The sequence below is a fragment of the Cucurbita pepo genome, chromosome LG08 (genome assembly GCF_002806865.2).
Source record: "Cucurbita pepo subsp. pepo cultivar mu-cu-16 chromosome LG08, ASM280686v2, whole genome shotgun sequence".
Lineage (NCBI taxonomy): Eukaryota > Viridiplantae > Streptophyta > Magnoliopsida > Cucurbitales > Cucurbitaceae > Cucurbita > Cucurbita pepo.
This window is the reverse complement of record NC_036645.1, coordinates 7,753,974-7,770,410: the sequence shown is the minus strand read 5'-3', so window position 1 is coordinate 7,770,410 and position 16,437 is coordinate 7,753,974. Positions and strand designations below refer to the sequence as shown.

The 16,437-nt window shown below is 34.0% G+C and overlaps 3 protein-coding genes across 4 annotated transcripts in view; all 3 read left to right on the top strand.

The window, feature by feature from the left end:
* The first annotated feature begins 3,026 nt into the window (after positions 1-3,026).
* On the top strand, positions 3,027-9,686 carry LOC111801080 (kinesin-like protein KIN-5C). The gene is made up of 23 exons (XM_023685051.1): positions 3,027-3,243; positions 3,370-3,499; positions 3,717-3,875; positions 3,962-4,311; positions 4,421-4,559; positions 4,645-4,742; positions 4,839-4,995; positions 5,232-5,301; positions 5,408-5,484; positions 5,770-5,823; positions 5,900-5,980; positions 6,056-6,167; positions 6,250-6,336; positions 6,428-6,603; positions 6,707-6,868; positions 7,013-7,120; positions 7,349-7,507; positions 7,580-7,663; positions 7,754-7,959; positions 8,039-8,140; positions 8,325-8,434; positions 8,589-8,740; positions 9,157-9,686. Exons 1-23 carry the CDS (start codon positions 3,185-3,187, stop codon positions 9,361-9,363), a joined length of 3,039 nt encoding a protein of 1,012 aa, XP_023540819.1. The 5' UTR covers positions 3,027-3,184; the 3' UTR covers positions 9,364-9,686.
* Positions 9,687-10,415: 729 nt separating this feature from the next.
* On the top strand, positions 10,416-12,517 carry LOC111801081 (pentatricopeptide repeat-containing protein At2g03880, mitochondrial-like). Of its 2 annotated transcripts, XM_023685053.1 has the most exons (2): positions 10,469-10,554; positions 10,662-12,517. In XM_023685053.1, the coding sequence occupies exon 2, from the start codon at positions 10,801-10,803 to the stop codon at positions 12,343-12,345; it is 1,545 nt and encodes a 514-aa protein (XP_023540821.1). In that variant the 5' UTR covers positions 10,469-10,554; positions 10,662-10,800; the 3' UTR covers positions 12,346-12,517. The 2 variants fall into 2 exon arrangements, with proteins under 2 accessions (XP_023540820.1, XP_023540821.1); XM_023685052.1 differs by having other exon boundaries at positions 10,416-12,517.
* Positions 12,518-15,491: 2,974 nt separating this feature from the next.
* The window catches only part of LOC111800553 (beta-fructofuranosidase, insoluble isoenzyme 1-like), a 5,329-nt gene continuing 4,383 nt past the window's right edge, over positions 15,492-16,437 (top strand). The window contains exon 1 of the mRNA XM_023684302.1: positions 15,492-15,756. Coding sequence (XP_023540070.1) covers positions 15,555-15,756 — 202 coding nt within the window. The 5' untranslated portion in view covers positions 15,492-15,554. The remainder of the gene's footprint in view (positions 15,757-16,437) is intronic.

Below are 16,437 nucleotides of genomic sequence, written 5' to 3'. Positions count from 1 at the left end.
AGCCGGAAAATTTGAGGAGCTGCGGCCTTGGGATTGTGCTTAGAAATTTATAGAAGGTTATGAAAGCTCTCTCTCTCTCTCTTTAGGTATGAATATTAATGGTGGTTGAGGAGGCTGGTAGATAAATTATTTAAGAAATAATTTTATAATAATAGGGTAATAAATTTAATTTTTAGATTTTATAATAAAAAAAATAATAAGATGATTTTTACATTATAGAATTTAAATCACTTATAATGTTAAAATATAAGCTAAATTTTAAATTTTATTTTTATGTATAGTATTTAATTATCGCCTGTATTTTTCAATTTCTCTTAAAATAAATGTTATTATTTCATTCAACACTTATAGAAAATGGGAGCTAATTTTTCAAATAAAATTTAATTAATTGAGAGATTTATTTAACCTAAAATTAATTTTGGTAAGATACATTGGTTAAATTTAAAAAGTAAAAAAATAAGATACTTCCTCTAATGAGATCGCCACCGTGTGCATACGTCTTCAATAGAGACGAGCGATGGTGCTATGATAGGTCTCCTCGCCTTTGTGCGGAAATGGTGGAGGCCGACGTTGCAAAGGAAAGGAGACCCACATTTTTTCACGTTGCAAAGGTCGACATCTTAATTTTTTAGCGAATCTATTTGAGGTGATACCAACGACCAATCAAAGTTGTTTAAGATAAAAAAATAGTATTTAGTACGTTTAATACTATTATTTATTTTAAAATATTTTTATTTTTGCTTGAAAGATTAAATGTTGGGTAGTTTTAAATATTTTTAAGACGAAACTCAGGGTTCTTTAAAATAATAAAATCTTTGAAAATTTTATATTTTTTATACACATAAATAGCTAAAAATAAGATCGTTTATCGAATTTCATACCTTATCGAGTCGTACCAAAATAAATTTAAAGGAGTAAAAAATGAGAAAATGACAAATAAAAAAAATTAAAAAAAAAAAGTACACTGCATTGAATAAGTTTGCAAGAGTATTGAATGAGTTCAACTAACTCGATATATATAATCTTTATGGTTTGGGTTTGATAGATTAAGTCGATCTAGTTATCGGATCATATGAACACTCTCATTTTTCATGACAATTTACTGAGAGTTTTGTAATTAAAAATAAAGTATCATATTAAATAAATATAAATAAATTGATTTTAGTTACATTATAATATTTTTTTTAAACCCACCGAACCCTATTGAATGGCATATCTCAATTATGGTCCCTATTTTGCTAATAAATATACCCAAGTGAGAATTCATGTGTTTTTGCAATCGTCTACATAATCGAATTTGTCACGCAACTTTAATTGGACGTAAAAGGCACGTATCTTTTTTCTCGGTTGACCTACACGTGTCAGTTAGGAGTAACCTCCACGTGGTATTAATTATTTCGCAAATAATACCCCTTAGACAATGAAGTTGCTCGATGATGCCTACACAGGTAAATAATTATTATTTGTTGAAATGAAGGGCTTATAAGTAATATCGATTTTGAGAATTCTGCCTTTCTGGCAACTGTAAGAATACTGCTAGTAAATATGCAATAAATTTACCATTCAATTCTAGATAACTTTTTATTTTTATTTTTATTTATTTTTAAGTTAGTTAATAAAAAATCGTATCATTATAAATTTAAAAGTTATGAAAATGAAAATTTTAATATAAAATAAAATATCGTTATATTGTGATATGAATCAAGAGACATTAATCATACAATATACTTCAATGAAGATGTGAATAAAATATTATTGAAATTATCAAAATATGTTTCAATTTATGCTCCGTTGAAGAATAATGAAGTTTCATGTTATAAAATTTGGGTGGATTACATTTTAGAGTAATTTAGAATTATTGTATTTTATTAATGTATTTTAAGACTTTTTATTTAGTTACAATTATGGTTAATTATGGCTATTAATGATAGGTGGAAATCATAATGATATGTGAAGTAAATCACGGAGTAAGATTCGGATTAGCTTGTTGATTGAATATTTTAAGGCAAGAATATTGTTTGAGATTTAATTCACTCCACAAGCAAGATCAATCGTGTCTAGCTTGAATGATTATTGTTGATCAAATATCTTAATGCAAGAACACTTGATTGAGATTCGAATCACTGTAGAAGTAAGATTGATCATGTCGAGTTTGAATGATTATACATGTAACCTAAACTACATAGCATTGCAAAGAAATTTAGTTATTGGCTAAAGATAAGCACAAATGCTTCTTTTACTACATTTTCCAAGTCTTCTTATAAATACAATACACATGATTTTATATAACCTCAAAATGAAACTATTAAAGTTATTCCAAGAGTTGTAGTAACATATATATTTAATGACCATAATTAACCATTATGTAATTATGTAATTGTAACTAAAGTAATAAAGTCTTAAAATATATTAATGAAATACAGTAACACTAAATTGTAATCCACCTAAAATTTATAACATGAAACTTCGTTATTCTTCAATGTGGTATGAATTGAAATATCTTTTGTAATTTCAACAATATTTTCTTCACATATTCATTGAAGTATATTGTATGATTGGTGTCTCTTGATTTATATAAGATTGAGTTAAAAAAATTATTATTAACGGAACATTTCATAAATTTATTTAATATTTTAAAAGTTTAATTTTGAAAACGAGGACCTAAAGTGATATTTTTAACCTAAAAAATATTAATTAAATGAATATAAAAAATGATTAAAATTCGGGCCGAAGCCGGTAGAATTGAGGAAAGCCCAAGATATCAATATATTGGGCTTGGGTTAAGAACGTGGGCTTCCTAATATAAAGGCCCAGATCTGAATTTGTCATTTACACAAAAATCCGGGGGTAAAACGGACATTAACTAAAATGTATAGGGATGTTTCTGTCAAATAAAAAACAGCGAAGATGGAACGTGATCTGGACCGTCGATCAACATTCCTCAACGTCTATCCGTCGATCTATTAGACGGTAGACACATACCAAGCGGCGTTCCAAAATTCAAATTCTTCTCTTCAATCCCGCCTGTTCTTATTTTGGAGCGTCACAGAGAGAAGGAGAGAGAAGGCGCCATTAGAGAGAGAGAACTGAAGAAGAATCAGAGCAGATCTGGTTCTTGAAGGTGAAGAACTTCTCTGCTTTCTTCCTTTTCATCGTTTCTCTCTTCCTCGCTGACTATTGAACGATGTCCGGTCGTCACGAGAAGGAGAAGGGCGTCAATGTTCAGGTTCTTCTTCGTTGCAGGTATTGGAAATGATTCTTGCTAGATTCTAGTTTTGGATTTTGCTTATCTTCTCTGATGATTTAGTTGAATAACTTTGAGACTGTTATATCGATCTTGTTTGTTGGCTACCCCTTATCTGTTTGCAGGCCTTTTAGCGAGGAAGAGTTGCGAAGTAATGCACCGCAGGTTGTTACTTGTAATGATTATTCTAGGGAAGTGACTGTGTCTCAAAATGTTGCTGGGAAGCATTTTGACAGAGTTTTCACTTTCGATAAGGTACTCATTTCCAAAGTACTTATATTTTGCTTAGATTTTTTTTATACCTTCAATCCAGTAGGAAAATAAACTTCGTTGTTGGATGTTCGTTCTTCATATCTATTTGAATATCTCGTCTCCTGTTCTGTTTGTAGGAGCTTTAATTTGATTTGGCTAGTAGGCGGTGCGAATCTTAATCTTATATCAACTTATGGTTCTTGCTTGTTGGTTGTCTCAGGTTTTCGGTCCTTCAGCTAAGCAGAGAGACCTTTACGAGCAAGCTGTAGTTCCCATAGTAAATGAAGTTTTAGAAGGCTTTAATTGTACAATTTTTGCATATGGACAAACTGGTACAGGGAAAACGTACACAATGGAAGGGGAATGTAAAAGATCGAAGGTACGTTATTTAGCCACCTGATATTGGTGCTTGTGATGCTCATTTTGGTTGATTCTGTTTATTAATTTGGTTTCGCAATATACCAGAGTGGTCCAAATGGAGCTTTGCCTCCAGAAGCAGGAGTTATACCCAGAACCGTGAAGCAGATTTTTGATACTCTAGAGAGCCAGAATGCTGAGTACAGCGTGAAGGTCACTTTCTTGGAGCTCTACAATGAGGAGATTACCGATTTGCTTGCTCCAGAGGAGATTACGAAAGTTGCTTTGGAGGACAAGCAGAAAAAGCAATTACCCTTGATGGAGGATGGCAAAGGGGGTGTTCTTGTGAGAGGTCTTGAGGAGGAAATTGTCACTAGTGCCAGTGAAATTTTTAGCTTACTCGAAAGAGGATCAGCTAAACGTCGCACTGCAGAGACATTGTTGAATAAGCAATCCAGGTATTATCACAGGATGTTTATAGGCTTTTAAGTTTCTATTATCTTGACATCGTTTTTGTATTTGCCAGTTTCCATAGTTTCAAATTGTTAATGTTCTTTGGTATTTCAGTCGGTCGCATTCCCTCTTTTCAATAACAATTCACATTAAGGAAGCAACACCAGAAGGTGAAGAACTGATCAAATGTGGCAAGCTAAATTTGGTTGATCTGGCTGGATCAGAAAACATATCTCGTTCTGGTGCCCGAGAGGTAGCATAAGTTTCAACCATTTGCCTTGTTGTGAATCTGAAGATGATATTCGTTGTGCTCCTAATTCTTAGTTATGATAATACAGGGTCGTGCAAGAGAAGCTGGGGAGATCAATAAAAGCTTGTTAACATTGGGGCGAGTTATCAATGCTCTAGTGGAGCATCTTGGGCATATCCCATATAGGTTAGCTGCTACTATTAGTGCTTTGACAAGCTCTTAGGATGTTCCATCTCCCTTTCATTCCTCATTCTAATAGCTTCCTACTTGCTTGAACTTCAGGGATAGCAAGCTTACACGGTTACTCCGCGATTCACTTGGGGGAAGAACCAAGACTTGCATCATTGCCACAGTTTCTCCAGCTGTTCACTGTCTTGAGGAAACCTTGAGTACGTTAGATTACGCACACAGGGCCAAGAATATTAAGAATAAGCCAGAGGTTTGTTCTTCATTTCAATAAGCAACCATCATGTATTTATGGCCTCTTTGATTTTCTATTGATCATAACATAAGTGTGCCATGGATTGTTAAATGCTTGTCCAGGAAAATTCTCCTGATTTTTCTTGGAACCTTTTAGCTTTAAGCTTAGTGCGTTAATTTGTTTCTGGAGAGTTGCGGTAGATTTACTTTTTGCAACTTTTGATTTTTTGCTTCCTTGTCCCGTCACCTTTTTAGGTAAATCAAAAAATGATGAAATCTACTCTTATCAAGGATCTCTATGGTGAAATTGACCGGTTGAAGGCAGGTGAGATGGTTTAGATATGCTTCCTGGTGTACATAATTAATTAGTTGAGTTTTATATGATCCTTAACTGGTAACTTAGTGAGTGAAACACTGCCATTCTTCCCCAGAGGTTTATGCTGCCCGTGAAAAGAATGGTGTCTATATCCCAAAGGAACGGTACCAACAAGAGGAGAGTGAAAGAAAGGTTGGTGAACTTCAATTTCTTTCTTTTCAAAACATTTTCTTAATCATCTTTTTGGTGTTTCTGAACTTGAGCTCTTCTTCTTCTATTTCTTCATCATCATTATTAACTTTTTTGCTGTTAGAATGTTATTTGAATTTGAAATAATCCAACTGCACTTGTTTGTATATCATTTTTCCTGTTTGGGGAAAGAGAATTTCTCAGAGTTCTGGGGAATCTTTCTTATATTTTTCGGATAGCATGATAATCTCTAGAGGTCTTCTTTACCAGTATTTTTTTCTCTCCTAGGCAATGGCAGATCAAATCGAGCAAATGGGAATAACAATTGAAACTTATCAGAAGGTGACCCATTTTACTTGAACATAAAATTGTCGTTGTTGTTCATACCCCTGTTACTAATTGTCTATGCTTTAAACAGCAACAAGAGGAATTACAGAACAAATATAATATTCAAGCAGTACAGTGCTCTGGTTTGAGCAAGAAACTTGATTCAACAGAGGTGAGCTTTTATCTATTAGCTGTGAAGTTTGATGTTAGCTCCCCAAGGGTCTAATTAGTCACTTGAACAATACAGAAAACTCTGTGTCAAACGCAAAAGTTGCTTGCAAGCACGGAGGAAGAGTTGCACAAATGTCGATATTTACTGAAGGAAAAGGATTTTGTTATTTCTGAGCAGAGAAAAGCAGGTGATTATAATTGTATACTTATTGCATTTGAATACTTCTTCCAATTTCGAGCCTAAGACGATAATTTGAACATGTAAAACAGAGAACGCTCTGGCTCATCAAGCATGCGTTCTACGCTCGGATCTGGAGAAAGCCCTTCACGATAATGCTTCACTATTTATGAAAATTGGTAAGTTGGTGATGTTCTAGTCTTCAGCTTCTGCTATCTCTTACTACTGCCATAATTTGGCTTAATTTATTTTGCAATATTTGTAATGTAGGTAGAGAGGACAAACTGAATACAGAGAATAGAGCAGTGGTGGATAATTATCAGATAGAGCTTACGCAGCAAGTTGGCTCTGTTTGCAATATGGTCTCAACATCCTTGTCTCGACAGAATGAACATCTTCAATGTGTTGAAAAGATATGTCATTCCTTTTTAGACAAACATGAAAAGGTATAATAAGGAAGTGCGAGTCCTGTAAGTTATGATTTTCAAATGGTAATAAACGTAACGGTAGTTGCAATCTTGACACTTTTTTATTGTGTTGTTGTCTTAGGCAATAATGGACATGAAGAAAAAATTATCTTCATCAAGAACATTATATATCTCTCATATTGAGGCATTGCAAAATGTTGTACGTTTGCACAAAGCCAGCTCAAATGCCACTTTAGAAGATATTTCCTCTTTGGCATCTACAAGTGCAAAATCCATAGAAGAAGTATGTAAAAAGACAATTATTGTTATTTTAATTTTATTGTCAATTATTCTCATGCGTGATCGGTATATTGCACTTTATGGTTGTCCGTTTTATATCAAAGTTACAGTGTAACTTGCATTGAAGTTGATATCTCTTGCAATTTAGTTTTTGACAACAGAGGCTCGAGAAGCATCTACGATACTCGACAATCTTCAGAGTACTCTTTCAACTCAATCGAAAGAAATGGCTCTGTTTGCAAGGGAATTGCGACAAGTTAGTCCTTCTCTTAACTATTGTCTTTTTTGCATAGATTCTGTCGTGTTTATTCAGTTTCCCAGAATTTGCGTGTGAAAAATGGTTCTATAGTTTTGTGCGAGCTATTTTTATTACTTCATTGATAGTTAAACCATATTCAGCTGCATTTTCAATCGACTTAGTTTTATTGATTATGATATTAATTCCGCTCCTTGTATATTCTTTTATGGATTTCAATTCCAACAGAGGTTCCATGCTACTATTGATCAAACGAAGGATATTTCTGAGTATATTGAAGAATTCCTCTTGAAGCTGACCGAAGAATCAAAGAATCTGGGAAATCATGCGGCAGAAGCTGAAGAGATCCAGATGAAAAGCATTGCAGAATTCCAAAAAGTTTACGAGGTTTAGCATAGATTTGATTACCTAAACAGATCAACAAAGAAACGCATTTGACCTTTGCTTTCTGTTTTGCAGGAGCAATCGAGATCTGATACGGAGAAACTTATAGCTGATATGACCAATTTGGTATCTTGTCACATCCGTCGTCAAAAGGAACTGGTAAGTTAGTCATGTCCAAGAGGCCGACTTATATGGTGAAATTTTGCTGTTGGGAAATAGATTTTCACTTGAAGTGTTTATGCAATATAGGTGGATGCAAGGCTCGTTGGCCTTCAAGAAACTGCCAGTGCACACAAGACGTTTTTGGATGGATATATTTCCTCCATGGAAGGTATGGCTACAGATGCAAAGCGCAAATGGCAGGTTTTCGCAACGCAAACTGAGAATGAAACAAGAGATAGCGCTGACTTTTCTGCTGCTAAACATTGTCGCATGGAGGCGCTTCTGCAGCAATGGCAAGTTTTTGTCTTCAATATGACTTAAGAAAAGTTGTTGTGTCCTCGTCTAATTTTGATTTCCTTGTATCTGCTGCAGTATGAGCACCACTGATTCAGCTCTCAAGCAGTGGAATAGAACAAAAGAGTCTTTGAATGAGATGGGTAGCAAACATGTTTCAGATGTGGTCTCAGCTGTGAGGTTGGTCAACGACTAAGACTGTTTGATTATGATTTAGTTTTTAGTTTTCTGTATCTAAGAAGTTTGTTTGGTTTTTGGTAAATTCTTTATTTTATGGGTTTTAGTGAAATTTTCAAAACATTCTTTTGAAAGTGATTCTAAAGATGTTTTTTATCCATTGATATAATGGTTCATTTTGCTACAGAGGCGCTTGTGATAGTAATGAGCAACATGATGCCGAGATTACTTCTGAGCGTTCTGCAGCAGAACAAGACATGATGACGAGCATTGAAGATACTCTTCAGCATGTTGACGGTGAGCATAGTAGATTCTCAATTGTTTAAGCATACATTTGATTTAAAATTGAAGCTCATAATGTAGCTGTACTGATCCTATAACTGACCGATTCTTGAAGTTCAATGCTATATTTCTTATGATATTAACGTCATGCTTGTGGATGTTATTATAGGCATTTCTGAACAAGAGCGTGGTTCTATATCTGGTGTATTGGAGACTGTCAAAACTCATACAGAAACAATTGAAGCTTTCCGGAATGATCACTCTTGCCAAGTGTCTGCCATTGAAGAAAAGGCTAAAGAAACATTTCGGCAGCAATATATGGTGAGTTATTATTACATATTGAAAAGTACAAGGTAGATTTAATGAGAAATTGAATGAATATGAACACGAACACGATCACGAACACTCCTACTCAGTGTTTTTTTTTCTTTTTGTTTTGTTCTCTTATTTTCCACTTAACTTCATTGGTTTCTATCTTAATTTGCTGATAAACATTCACAGAAACCATCTTGTTTTCTCTTGATGAAGTTGAGAGTCTGTTTTGTCATGAAAAAAAAATATATTTCTTCAAGATCCGTAGAACTTTTAGCCCTTTAAAAACTTGCAAATTTCTCCTTTGATTTGTGCTCCTTTGTTCTTAGTGCATGCATGTAAGAGATCCAACACCGTGAGATTGTTCGACACATAGTTGGATTCTAGTAATTTCTCCTCTAACGACACCTTGTTTGAATGTTTAGGATTATGAGCCAACCGGTAGCACCCCAACAAGATGTGAACCAGACGTTCCGAGCAAGAGTACGATCGAGTCGCTTCGTGCCATGCCAATGGAAGCCCTCGTGGAGGAATTCCGGGAAAACAATTCCTGCGAATCATTTAGTAATGGCAAGGAATTGAAACCATCACTTATACCGCGAGTGCCGCTTTTGGAGCGCAATGTCGTCTAACACAAGCATCAAAATCTGGTGGGAAGTTGAGTATTCCTATTTGTATCTGTGTATTCCTATTGTAAACTGTTATTGTTGTTACCAGTGGAAAATTTACAGAGACGAACCATGCAGAAAGAAAGATAATATACAGCAAAAAAAAGTGTGGTTGGAAGGAGGGGGGGAGGGCTAAGAATGAATAATTCTCATCTTGAGATTTACTTAGGCGATGGGGCTGTTATTGGAACGAATGTATATTATTAAGCAAAAATATCCTCACATTTATATCTTTATTTCCACAAATACAAGATTGTAGTGTAGTGTTTGGCTGTTTTTTGCCCTAATTTTGTTCTCCCTTTACCCCATATCTTACATTTGTTGTATTATGGACATTTATTCATGGTGATTTTGTCAAATTTAATTACTAAATTTGTAATTTTTTATTTATAAATATTTGAAGTATAATTAAATACAAAATTAAAAGTTTTATAAATTGAATCACGTGTCACCCTCACTCTTCTTTGCAGCACAATTGTGGCACTTGTGTCACCATCACACTCTTCTTTGCCGCACTATTGTGACACTTTCTTCTCAACAACAAGTGAGTCAAGTCAATTTATATTTGTGTTGCTTAAGTTGGATAACTTATATTTGTGTTGCTTAAGTCAATTTATATTTGTGTTGCTTAAGTTTGATAGGCCCTAGACGTGATTTTGTAATCATACAAAATTAAGGAAAGGTTCACAAGTAGTCACGCTTCTATAACACATATTGGGGCGAAATGATGTCGAGCGCTTCATGGAAAAATATATATATTATTTGNAAAAAAAAAAAAAAAAAAAAAAAAAAAAAAAAAAAAAACTCAAATAATTATCAAATTTATTAGATATTTTAAGTTGTATTGGATTTAAGTATAAAGAATAAATTTTATAATTTAACCAAAATTAAAGTGCTAATTGTTGTATTTTTATCCACGTGGAAAGAAATGCCAAAAAAATCAGATTTTCTTATTATTGTATTTAAATATTGTGGGCGTAACGGCGAGACATTTCTGAAATTTTGTTAGCCGCAACAATTTCTCCGGTTAGCGCCATAACTAACATGCTTAAATCCAAAAGCCAAATCATTTTCATCAACCATGGAAAGCGTCGATTTTCCTCCGCTTCAGCAACGACTCCAGTGAAAGAAGCTTCTATTTCTTCGCAGTTCAATGTGAATAACCACTCAAATGAACCAAATTCCTTTACCCAAGAATCTCAATCTTCTTTCCTTCTCTATTTTCACCCCAAACGATTTATAACTTTGCTTTTGAGTTGCAGAAATCTCTTTCAAATTAGGCAAGTCCATGGCCATATTGCTTCCAGTGGCGCATTTAGAAACCTCGCGATTGCTAACAAACTTCTCTTCTTATACGCCCAATATGGCGCCTTGGAGGATGCTCATGAACTGTTTGATGAAATGACTGAGAGAGACCCTTATAGCTGGAGTGTAATAGTTGGTGGGTATGCCAAAGTTAAGGATTTTTCTTCTTGTTTTTGGATGTTTAGGGAGCTTGTTCGTTGTGGGATGCCATTGGATAACTATACATTGCCAATTGTTATAAGGGCCTGCAGAGATTTGAAGGACCTGCAATTTGGTAGAGTTATTCATTGTGCCACTTCGAAATGTGGGCTGGATTTTGATCATTTTGTTTGTGCATCTCTTGTTGATATGTATGCTAGGTGTAAAGTGATCGAGGATGCCCGCCAACTGTTTGATAAAATGCCAAGGAGAGATCTTGTGACATGGACAGTGATGGTTGGTGCCTTGGCTGAATGCAGCAGTGCTGTTGAGTCATTGACTTTGTTTGATAGGATGAGGGATGAAGGTATTGTCCCTGATAAAGTGGCGTTGGTGACTGTTGTTTATGCCTGCGCAAAGTTGGGCGCCATGAATAAGGCCAGGGCAATTCATGACTATATTAATGGAACCAGATATGTTTTGGATGTAATTTTAGGGACAGCAATGATCGATATGTATGCGAAATGTGGGAGTGTTGATTTGGCAAGGGAGATTTTTGATCAGATGCAAGTGAAGAATGTGATTACATGGAGTGCCATGATTGCAGCCTATGGATATCACGGACAAGGTGGGAAAGCGCTCGAGTTATTCCCGATGATGTTAAGCAGCGGAATATTGCCAAATCGGATCACTTTTGTCTCGTTGTTGTATGCTTGTAGTCATGCTGGTCTAATTGAAGAGGGCCAGAGATTTTTTGCCTCAATGTGGGATGAGTACGGTGTAAGACCAGATGTAAAACACTATACTTGCATGGTTGATCTCCTAGGTCGAGCCGGGAGATTCGATGAGGCCTTGGGATTGATAGAAAGCATGACAGTAGAGAAAGATGAAGGACTATGGGGAGCGTTGCTGGGGGCATGTCGGATTCACCGACGTTTAGATTTGGCGAAAAGGGTGGCAAACTCTCTTCTTGAGATACAGCCGCAGAACCCAGGGCATTATGTATTGCTTTCAAACATATATGCAAATGCTGGTAAGTGGGAAGATATGGCAAAAACAAGAGATTTGATGACCAAATGTGGACTAAAGAAGATCCCTGGATGGACATGGATTGAGGTGGATGAAAAACTCTATCAATTCAGTGTTGGAGATAAAACACATCCGAGGTCGAGCGAGATCTATGAGATGCTGAAACGAGTGGGCGAGAAGCTCGAGTTGGCTGGCTATGTCCCGGATACAAACTATGTGCTGCATGATGTTGATGAGGAAGTAAAGCAAGGACTTCTATATGCACATAGTGAAAAGTTGGCCATTGCGTTTGGCTTAATAGTCATACCTGGAGACACTCCTATAAGGATTACAAAGAATCTTAGAGTTTGTGGTGACTGCCATACATTTTGCAAGTTTGTATCGTCGATTGAACGGAGAACGATCATACTACGTGACGCCAACCGGTTTCACCACTTCAAGGAAGGGGCTTGCTCATGCAGAGACTATTGGTAATTGATTGTTTCTACCTCGTCCAAGCTGAAGGTTAGTTCATTCTCTTGTTCTTTATTTGATTGGATTTCTGCCTTGAACATTAAATCTAAGTCGAAATCTGACCAATAGTTGGTTCCTTAAGATAATTCGTTCTTTCCACAATGTTAAGGAGTACTCGGACAATTGTCTTCTAGTATAAGATGAGTTGATTAATTAGGAAGATCATGGATTTATAAGTAAGGAACACTATCCATTGGTACGTTCTCTTTTGGTTTTTAAAACCAAAAGTAAAGTCGCGAGAGCTTGTGCTCAAAGTGGACAATATCATACCATTGTGGAGTGTCGTGGTTCCTAGCAAGATGGGCTTTCCAAACCTTTTGATTGGATAGTTTTCTTTGAAGTGGTTCGTAAACACAGTGGGATAACCAATCCTTTCATCTATGGATAGAATTTTGTCATCATTTTGTTGAAAACGGCAGAAATGGTTTCAACTAGTATTGAAACTACTTGAAAGTGGGTATATATTTGAAGAAGTGGAATCCTATCATGTTTTTAGGAGGCAAGTTTGGAGTGCGTTAGCCATTGTATTTTGTATATCAATATTATCTCACTCATTTTTATACTAGAATGGCATGTGGTAATGGACATGTATTGGAGTTAGGCATGTGGCTCATTGTAAATGGAACCAAGATGCCACTAGCTTTATAGTCTTCACCAAAAGTGGTTATGGAAAGAGCAGAATGGGCAAGTTGAAAAGGAGGAATATAGGTGGGTGATGGTCATAGGTGGGCAACCCAGGCCTCCCTTTTACTCTGCCCAATTTCCAATTTTCACTTTCTTGTTTCCCTCTTTTCTTCTTCACAAACCTTCCCATTTTGCCATCCTAATGCTGGAATCTCCCTTTTCTTTCTAGTGCTTATAAACAAATCTACACCATTTCCACACCTACTTCCCTCACCCAATCCTCTACTTTTCTCTTTACCTTGTGGGATCACATTAAGCTTTCCGTGTGCAAAATTCGGAAATTTGACATCGACCCTCCTTTCTTTCGCGTGCACATACAAAATGAGTTTTTTAAGTATTCATAAACGTAAAGGTTGTGTGAACCTAAGCTTCTAGGCTATGACTAAACAAATTTCGAAGAAAGGGGTATTAAGAAAAGAGATTTCCCGAGGATCTTATTCGATAGGACGGTCTGGCACTCCGCGTGGTTATATTTGTAAATTTAAAGAGTAAGAAAAAATGAACCATCTTTGAATTTGGTGGAAAACCTGGTCCTTGTATTTTTACCTCTGGTCCTGCTCTTTTATTTTGTATCAAATCAATTAATTGAATTTGACAACATATTACAATGTGAATATGCTGTCTCTATCATTAATTTTTCTTAATCATAGCAAAATAAGTTGGAGTGGTTTTGAAATTGGAAACCTAACCTAATATCTATGTAGAGCTTCTAAGCCTAGCATAGATATTCGGTTACTCGTGAAATGAATAACATGTGCATCAATTTTACTCGTGACGTATAAGTANTTTTAATCAAGAATGAGTTTTAGGGGAGTTATGTGTAGGCCCATTTTTAAAAATGTAAAAAAAAAAAACCAGGATGTCAGGAGCATGAGGTTGTGGCAGGGTATGGAGAAGGGACTTATACTATTAATTAATATTATTATTAATTTGAATAATGAAAAGGGAATTATAAATTAGAACAAAAAGTTGAGAGAATCTTACAAGAACAAAAATACATGATAAATAAGATTATATTTTAAAAGAACATTAATATATATATATATATATATATATATATATATCCTTTATTTTAAAAGTTTCAAATAATTTTTTTAAATTTTTAATTCTAAACCTAATGTGTCCTCTGACATTTTTACTTTTAACCCCGACCTAGTACTTACTACATTATTTACATTAATTAATTAATTATGAGACTAGTTGATTTGGGGTTGGTTTAGACATTTTGTAGTTTATCCATAAAATTAATCGAGTCCATTAATAGAGCCGTATTTGACACAAATTCAAAGATTTGAGTGTTCATATGACCCGAACAACATGTATTAACCAACCGTAATTTTTTAGTTCGAGTTGGGTTGAACTTTTGAAAAACTAAAAATTTAATTTAATTACTTAAAATATGGTTTAATAAATATGGTTATTGTGGGTTTTGAATATTTAATATTTGAGATTTATGAATTTTAATTATTAACCCAGATATTTATTTAGAATCATTATTAAAAAAAAAATCATTTTTTTATTCTAAAAAATGCTAAATTGATTTTATATTCAAATTAAGAAAAAAATTTGATGAATAAGTTTTTAAAAATTAGTCAACCCTTTTATTTAAAATCATTATTAGATGGCAACATGATTAAAATTAAATAATAATAATAACGCGATAATAAAATGCAAGAGAAAATCAATTATAGAAAAAAATCTTAATGGTTTTGTTGTTTAGTAAATTAAATCATTCCTTAGTTCATCCAAAATTAATTTTTCATTTCTAGTTATTGCAAAATCACATTTTTATTTTCCTAAAAAATGTTTCATAATCACATTTATATTTCCCTAAAAAAAAAATGTTTTAACATTTTAATACAAATTTTTAAATTTCAATCAGATACTTATCTCTCAAATAAATTTTTGTTTCTGATAATTAAAATAACTTACCATTCAAATCATTTATTTTTTTAAACTATTAATTTATGATAGAATATATATTAAAATATGAATATAAAAATAATTAGAATAATATGAACTTATTTAAATTAGTTTTAGATTCAAATAAATAAAAATTTTATAGAGTAGATTGATTTATAATTTAAGTTAAATTTAATTACTCGAATTTATTGTTAATTTTAAAATATTATTTTTTTCTTACAATAAAATTGTATTTATTTATAATTATTTTATTTTAAATTTTGTAATTATTATTATTTTTGTTTTGACGAACAGATGTCTTGAAAACAAAACACCATCAATTGGTTCCCCATCTTTATGTGAAATAGTGGAAGATTACATTAATAAATTTATCCTCTTTTTTTTAAAAAAATAACTTTAAAAAAAGAAAAAGAAAAAGAAAAAAGAAAAGAAAAGAAAAAATTATCCTCTCTCTCTATCTCTACAAATTCTCCGTCTATAAATAACCATCGAAACTCCTGCTTAGATGTTCAACTCCAAACTCCTCACCGGAGGAATTTCAGCGTTAGGTTTTAAATTCCTCAATGAATTTCTTCACTAAAATCCTCTCTCTTCTTCTCGGATTCGCCTTTTTTTCTCTGTTCATCAACAATGGCGTCGTCTTCGTCCACGCTCTCCCCAAATTCTATCCCGAATTACAGCCTCTTAACAGAGCGGACGATGCCGCGATCAAGCCGCTCCATCGAACTCGTTTCCACTTCCAGCCTCAGCGCCACTGGATCAACGGTGCGTTATTCTTCCATAATTTCACTCTGTTTCGCTTTAATCTCTGTTCTGCGGATGTTTTGATTTGATTCGATTTGATTTGTTCATGCGTCTGTGACTGTGAGTTCTGACTTTCGTAAAGCGTTTTGGTAATCGATAACTTTCATGATTCGAGTGCGGACTTGGATTCGCATTATCTCATTCCGTTACTGTTTTCATTTTCATTTTTTTTATAATCGAAGATATTGTATATTTGTTTTTGCTCTCTTGCCGTCTGATTGGTAGTTGCTTCTAGGGACTCTACCAATTCTAACCGTCTGATCAGTTTTTTTTTCCTACTTTTGGTATCCTTATCATCATTGCTGCGTACTGTTCTTACCTTATAATAATTATTATTTTTTTTAAATTAATTTTTTTTCTAACTCGTAGAGATTACCATTTAACTAGTATGGTCGGGCTTCGAACTCATACCGACTGGAAATTGAGAGATTAGCATTTTTATTATTATTATCGAAAAGAAATTCTAACTATGGGAAACCTCGTCTCAAGTCTAATAATTTTTTTCTTATAAAGATGAAAATTGAAATAAGAGTCAAGGACCTAAGATCAGGAGTAAATTGTCCAATTTTTCTTATAATTTAGGGTTTTTTTTTTTTTTTTTTTTTTTTTTTTTTTTTTTTTTTTTTTTTTTTTTTTTTTTTT